Raw genomic sequence first — 7,628 nt, 5'->3', positions numbered from 1 at the left:
AAAATAAATATATATGAAAATATTTATTTATATAAAAATTTATATTTATTTATATATATATATTTTTAAATTTTAAATTTTTTTTTTTTTTTTTTTTTTTTTTCATTTTCATAAAAATATATATTATATATACATATTTATGGTTAAAATTTTACATTTTGAGACTTCAAAAAAAAATATGAAACATAATTAAATATATATAATTTCACAATATATTTATATCATCTTTTATATGCTGGAGCTTGTCGATTTCTTCTTATTCTTCCTCCATAACCTGTTTTTCTCCTAATATATTCTGTACCATTCATAATTTTCCTTTTTCGGTCCGAAAAGTACCTTACATTACTCTGTAAGAAAAAAGAATATTATATGTTATATTAAAGGTCAATGTAAATAACACACTTAAATAAGAATTAATTTTCTTCTATTTTATTAGAATAATAGCTAAATATGTACATTTATTTTTTAATACTTTTTAGTAAAACATTACCAATATTTTGTTAAAGCAAGGAATCTTATAAATCCACTGAGTAGTATTCATATTTAAAATATTATATAAAAAATAAAATATACCTTATAACAAATTTTACATTAATATATAAAAACTATTTAAAACTAAAATGGCCATTATTTTTTTTTTTTTTTTTTTTTGTGTTTCAAATGGTATTTTATTTGTATTTAATTAAAAAAAAAAATAAATAAATAAATAATAATAATAATAATAATAATAATAAATAAATAAATAAATAAATAAATAAATACATGTATATAAATATTATATATATATATATATATATATTATAACATGTAATTTAAATATATATATATATATATATATATTTTTTTTTTAAGTGTATTTCAATACCTGCATGACCCCATTATTATATATCAGTATACAACAACACACATAATGTTTGTCATCCCATTTACAAGATGATATTTTGATATAATACTAAAAACGAAAAAAACAAAAATAAATTCTTAAGTTTTATAAACTTTTATTAAAACTGAAATGTATATAAATATATATTTTTTATTTGGAAAAGAAAATAATAAAAAAACTTATTTGTCCCTCAGAAGGGGAAAAAAAAAATGACTAGCCATTTGTAAAAGCTATAAAACATGTACTGATAATTTCTTTTCTCCACTAAATTAAAAGAAACTTCATACACATAAAATATATATATAACATATTATTATGTATTTATTTATTTTTTATTAAATAATATCATATTCAGTTAATCCATGAACAATTAAGATTCTCAATTTGTTTTACCTGAACAAGACATAATTTTTTTGAGAAAAAAAAAAAAAACAAAAAAAAAAAAATATTATTTTTTAGCTTGCTCTCTTTTCCTCATTTTGTAAATTCTATAATTATATAATTATATATATATATATATATATATATATATATATATGTATATATGTATGTCTTCCTTGTCTAAATATTAAAAATATATATTTATATACATAAATTTTTCTTTTACTTTAAATTTAATTTTATTCCTTTCTAAAAAAAACAAAGAAAAGAAAAGAAATATTTATTTTGATTCTTATTCGAATTTTTTATTTTTTTTGTAAATTCATATATATATATATATATATATATATGTACAACATAAAAATGGAAAACGCATTTTACGTGTATACCAAAAATTTACCTGATATGGACAGTCGAACGTTTGTGAAAATTTTAAAGGACGCTAGTAATAAATAAAAATATATAAAACAAAAAATTTGTAACTCGAAAGGGAACTATATATATATATATATATATATATATATATATATATATATATATATATATATATTTATATTTATATTTATTTATATTTATTTATTTATTTATATTTATTTACATATTTTATTCTTTTCAGAATTGTTAAACAAGAAATTCACGACAGTTGATGCTGATCTTATATTTGCCAAAGTGAAGAGCAAAGGAGCAAAAAGAATTAATTACGATCAGTTCTTGGAAGCTGTTAAATGCATTGTAGAAAAGAACAAATTAAATTATGATAAATTTGTTGAAACACTTTGTCAGGAGGCATCAAAGGGACCAATTTTATACGGAACAAAAACCGATAATGTAAGATTTTTTGACGATAAATCAACTTTTACAGGTGTTCATAAACAAGGAGGTCCAAGTATAATTGATAAAAATAAAACTCAATTTTCTGACCTTTCCGAAATTACAGATCGTTCAGAATATGATATAAGGGGTGTTAAAATGGATGTGGCAAAAAATTTTTAAATCAAATACAAGATAGGACTGTTCATATGTACACACTTATATTTTTATTATATATATATATATATATATATATATATATATATATGTTATATATGTATAATATATATGTATAATATATATATATATAATATATATGTATAATATATATGTATACTTCTTTTTTGAGATATGAAAAAAAAAAAAATGAATAAATTATTTCATATGGATTAAACATGTGAAATATAAAATTAACATATATATATTATTTATTATTTTATTTTTTCTATTTTTTTTTTTGTTTTGTAATGTCGTCTTTTTCAAATCATCCTAAGTAAAATAAATATATTCTTTTAAATAAATACCGAACAAATATTCCTTTATTTTATTTTATTTTTATTTTTTTTTTTTTTTTTGCTCCATATATGTTATATATTTATTTATGATCAAAAGAATGTAAAGTCATAGTTGCTTATACTTGCATGTTTCTCTATCGTTGAGCTCATATAACATAAAGTATATTATATTCGACCTTTGTTAAAAGTGTATTATATTGTAGAATTTAATAGTACTCACGAATAAAATAAAAAATAAATATAATACAAATATACAACAAAATGTAATAATAATAATATATATATATATATATATATATATATATATATTTTAACTCTCAAATACATTTTCAAGTTATATGTCTATATAAAAATTATAAGTGTGTTAAATTTATATACATAAATTTGTATTTGCATTTGTATTTGTATTTGTATTTGCATTTGCATTTGTATTTATATTTTATTTCTTTACCTGTATGAAATTTTTAATGTGGTGCACAGGAAATTTTTTCTTTTTCTTGTTTTATTTTTGTTGGTTAAAGGGATATATACAAATATGAAATATAACATATAAAATGAAATATAACATATAAAATGAAATATAACATATAAAATGAAATTGTTACATAAAAAATAACACTTTTTATAACTTATAAATATAATTGTAGAGACAAAAATTTTGTTGTTTATATGTGTCTTTATTTTATTTTTTATTTTTTTTTATGACTTTATATGTTCCTATATATAAAAAATATTTTACAGGAAAAAAAAATATATATATAATAAAATATTCTTACCATAAATATATTGTTTGTTCATTTTATGTTTATCAAAATATATATGTTTTATTAACCAGTTGTTGTTATATAAAATAAGAATATTATACGTTTAATATGTGCCATAAAAAATAACCTATCTATATTACCCCTACATTAACATATTATATATATATATATATATATATATATCAATATTTATTTTTTATTATATATTATTTATTTTTATTTTTTTTTTTTCACCTTATGGATATTATTAAAGACGAAACAGAAGAAATGGATATGTACAACCCTTCTGTGTCCATAAATTTTAAGAAAGGCATACTAAAAAATTCCTGTGATACTCCTAAGGATACCAAGTTGGAAAAACTAAAAAGAGAATACAACATTTTAACAAGCTCATACGATTATAATTCTGGAAACAAAAAAGAAAGGAGAAATATATGGAAAGAAAAAGTAAAACATAATATTGCTAGTAAGAATAAGAAGAAGATGGTCAAAATAAAAAAAGAAGAAAAATATAATGAATTGGAAAATAAAAAAGGAGAAAATTTAATGATGTATGTAAATGATAAGAATAATAATTTGAATGTATATATTGATGAAAAGGATTTATTCGAGGAAACTCCAAATATATCTTCTAATACATTACTCTCATATATATCAAATATATTTTTAAGAAAGAAAAATATATATGAAATAAAAAAGTGTGATTTTATAAAAGAAGTTAATACCGATGAATCTCTAAAAAGAAATTTTATACCTCCAGTAGATATATTATATGATGATAAAAAAGTTTTATTTCTATTTTTCATATCCGGGAATTTAAAAAATTTCCATGTTACCTCGAATAATAATTATTTAACTATATCTGGAGAAAAAATACCCTACCAGGTTCAAGATCATACAAGTTATTTTTCTCATGAAATAAAAAAAGGATATTTTTTTAGGACCTATTGTTTTATGAAAACATTTGACAAGGAAAAAATATATTATGAACAAAACAACGGAGTTATAAAAATATATGTTTACATATGTGATGATAACAGGATTTAAGTATTTAACAAGGACGGTGTGTGTGTATATATATATATATATGTGTGTGTGTCCAAGTAAGTTCAAAGGGGTGAAATGATAAACACATAAACATATATATAAAGAAAAATATTATATGTTCTTTTTATATATTGTCTTATTATATTATACATATGTTATTATATTAATATATTTTTGTATTAATGAAATATTTTATATAGTACAAATTAAAAAAAAAGAAAAAAAAAATGAAAATGGAAATAAGAATGAAAATTTCTTTAAATATATTTTTCTATCAATACCTTTGTTCACATATATAATATGATATAATAATATGTTATTATTTTTATTTTATTTTTTTTTATTTATTTATTTATTTATTTTTATTTTTTTGTATCTATGAATGATATATGTGCAAGGCACAACTACTTGTCTATTACCGACATATAAATTAAACAAAAAGGAAGTTAATAAATTTTTGTTCATTTAAAAAAAAAAGAAAAAAAGAAAAAAAATTAATAATATTATAACAAACTATAAAAAAAAAATAATATGGGATGAAAAATTTCCCTACGAAAAAATATAAAATATAAAATATAAAATAAAATAAAAACAAATAAAAAATATATACATATATATATATATATATATATATATATATATATATATATATATATGTATGTATGTATTCCCATTTTATATTTTCTGCGTTATTGGTTGCTTGTTTTTGGATTTCATTTCTTATATGTATATTTCATCGGAGGATATAAAATAAAAAATGTTCAAATAATCAAAATAATCATTGTAATTACTATTTGCATAATACTTCAAACAATTTTGTATTTTTTGTAAACTTTTTTCTAAAGACTCTGAAGGTATTTCATATTTGGTGTTAACATAATAATGCTTAGTTTTATTGTTCGCAATTAATGTTAATCTATTAACATCTGAATATATTTCGAGAACATTAGATTCTTCGTTTTTTAAATTAAAAATGGATTCTCGAAAGAGGTAATTATTGAAGAAGTTGCATAGCATTCCTAGGCTTTCCCCTGGGTAAATGATGATTAAAATGTACACATCTCTATAGAAAAAAAAAAAAAAAAAAAAAATATATATATATATATATATATATATATATATATATATATATATTATATTTATATACATATATTTATATATATATATTTATATATATATATTTATATACATATTCATATCATTGTTGTGTTCTTACTTAAAGTGGGGGGTAAATTTTTCGTTGGGTATATTAAACTTATTCAAGGAGTCGTACGTTAATATCATATTACAATTATATATAGAAAATTTATAAACATATTCATGTTGTAGTTTTAAAAAATCGGTATAGAAATTATACTCAGAAGTTAATTTCAAAAGGTACATATTTAGGAATAAATTTGTTGTGTTAGTTTTATTATGTTGTATAATATTTTGAGCATTGTCTTTTTTAAATTGTATCATTTGTTTTCTATTATAAATTAGATAGTTATCATTTACTGTACGATAACCTAAATATAATATATAGATATGTTCTTTAATTTTATGATATTTGTTTTGATTTAATTTTTGGTTTATAAAAAAGTATCCATAATTATATGTATTGAATAATTGTATAGCTTGATCTTTAAAGAAAACATCATAATTTACATGATATAATATATTATTAACATTAATAAAAACAGATATATACATATTAAATATATGTATAACAATATAATCTATTTTGAATTGTTTATATGTTTTTTTTATAAAGTTTACAATTTCAATTAATTTGTCTATTTCGATAAATATCATTTTATTATTATGATAATTCATTTTTACTCTATTAATAACATAAACAATATAACCCTTTTCATAATTTTTTAAAAAAGTATTAAAAAAATATGATAATTCCATAAACGATAAATGTTCTAGAAATGTCGAAAAATCAATCATTGTAATTTTTTGTTTTATATTATTTTGTAAATAATCTTTTAACATTTCTATATAAAATATATTTGAACAATTATCTATATATTTTTCATTCGATATTAATTTTATCTTTTTATTATAACTATTATATTTAGATAATAATAAATTTCCTAATGTTTTTAATTTCATTTTATAATAATCTTTTCCTATCTCATTTATATTATTTACATTCTCTTCATATATATCACTTAAATGTGTAGCTTTCGAAAACAAATTTGTTATTATCTTATTCAAATTCCTTGCGTTTATATTAATATATTTTACAAATTTACTAATTCCTTTTAATTCATTAATAGATTTATAAAAAAATCCTTTCACTGTACTTTTCAATGTATCATCAAATTCTTGTTTCTTATTATTTAAATGCTCATCAATTTTATCTTTAAATTTATTATATTTATTCTTCAATTCATTCATTTCTTCGATAAAATTTATGGTTTTCTCATCATTCATATTTATTAAATGCTTATGAGTTTCTTCAGACACACCTATCGATTTTAAAAATGTATCGTACGTATTTTCTAAATCTCCTAAATTGTTTTTAAAATCGTTAAAAATGTGAGACAGAGAATTTACGTGCTTCATTATTTTTCTTTTTTCCGATTGGTAATGAAATGGGTTTAAAACCCTATTCTTAAAAATACCTAAAAAAAAAAAAAATAAAAAAAAAAAAAAAATAAAATAAATAAAAAAAAATAAATAAATAAATAAAAAAAAATAAATAAATTATATAAATATATAAATATATATATATATATATTATATTATGTTCGTTTCTATTTATATCATCACCATATTTACACTTTCTGCAATAATTACTTTCGCGATATCATTATCACATATAATATATATATATTTTATATGTACAGATTTGTTCTCATTTTTTACCTTCTCCGGATGATGCATATTTTATTTTTATAATTATACATAGGAAACAAAAACAGACTACCCTTAATAAGTTCATGTTTTTTATTTTTTATTTTTTATTTTTTCACTTTTTTCCTTTTCAACTTTAATTTAATATATATATTATATTATAATAGTCGTTAACAATTTTCATTTTATTATTATAATGTTTTATCTCTTACATTTTATAATCACTAAATATACAAATATATATATATATATATGTTATATATATGTTATATATATTAATATAATATTTAGATGTAATATCACATTTTTCGGCTTTTTTTATTTTTTATATATTAAGCCGATTAATTATTCTTCATATATTTTAAAATATATTCAATTTAT

The 7,628-nt window shown here is 17.9% G+C and overlaps 3 protein-coding genes across 3 annotated transcripts; 2 read left to right on the top strand and 1 right to left on the bottom strand.

The window, feature by feature from the left end:
* Window positions 1-1,627: 1,627 nt before the first annotated feature.
* PRSY57_1235800 (p25-alpha family protein, putative) lies at window positions 1,628-2,257 on the top strand (the record flags this gene model as incomplete). Its single annotated transcript, XM_012908776.2, has 2 exons — window positions 1,628-1,709; window positions 1,881-2,257. The coding sequence occupies 2 exons, from the start codon at window positions 1,628-1,630 to the stop codon at window positions 2,255-2,257; spliced, it is 459 nt and encodes a 152-aa protein (XP_012764230.2).
* Window positions 2,258-3,590: 1,333 nt separating this feature from the next.
* PRSY57_1235700 (hypothetical protein) lies at window positions 3,591-4,400 on the top strand (the record flags this gene model as incomplete). The annotated part of the gene is made up of 1 exon (XM_012908775.2): window positions 3,591-4,400. One exon carries the CDS (start codon window positions 3,591-3,593, stop codon window positions 4,398-4,400), a length of 810 nt encoding a protein of 269 aa, XP_012764229.1.
* Window positions 4,401-5,120: 720 nt separating this feature from the next.
* Window positions 5,121-7,335, bottom strand: PRSY57_1235600 (hypothetical protein; the record flags this gene model as incomplete). Its single annotated transcript, XM_012908774.2, has 3 exons — window positions 5,121-5,463; window positions 5,617-7,015; window positions 7,260-7,335. 3 exons carry the CDS (start codon window positions 7,333-7,335, stop codon window positions 5,121-5,123), a joined length of 1,818 nt encoding a protein of 605 aa, XP_012764228.2.
* Between the last annotated feature and the right edge of the window lie 293 nt (window positions 7,336-7,628).

This window comes from Plasmodium reichenowi, chromosome 12, assembly GCF_001601855.1.
Source record: "Plasmodium reichenowi strain SY57 chromosome 12, whole genome shotgun sequence".
NCBI lineage: Eukaryota > Apicomplexa > Aconoidasida > Haemosporida > Plasmodiidae > Plasmodium > Plasmodium reichenowi.
This window is presented reverse-complemented; position numbering and strand designations above follow the sequence as displayed.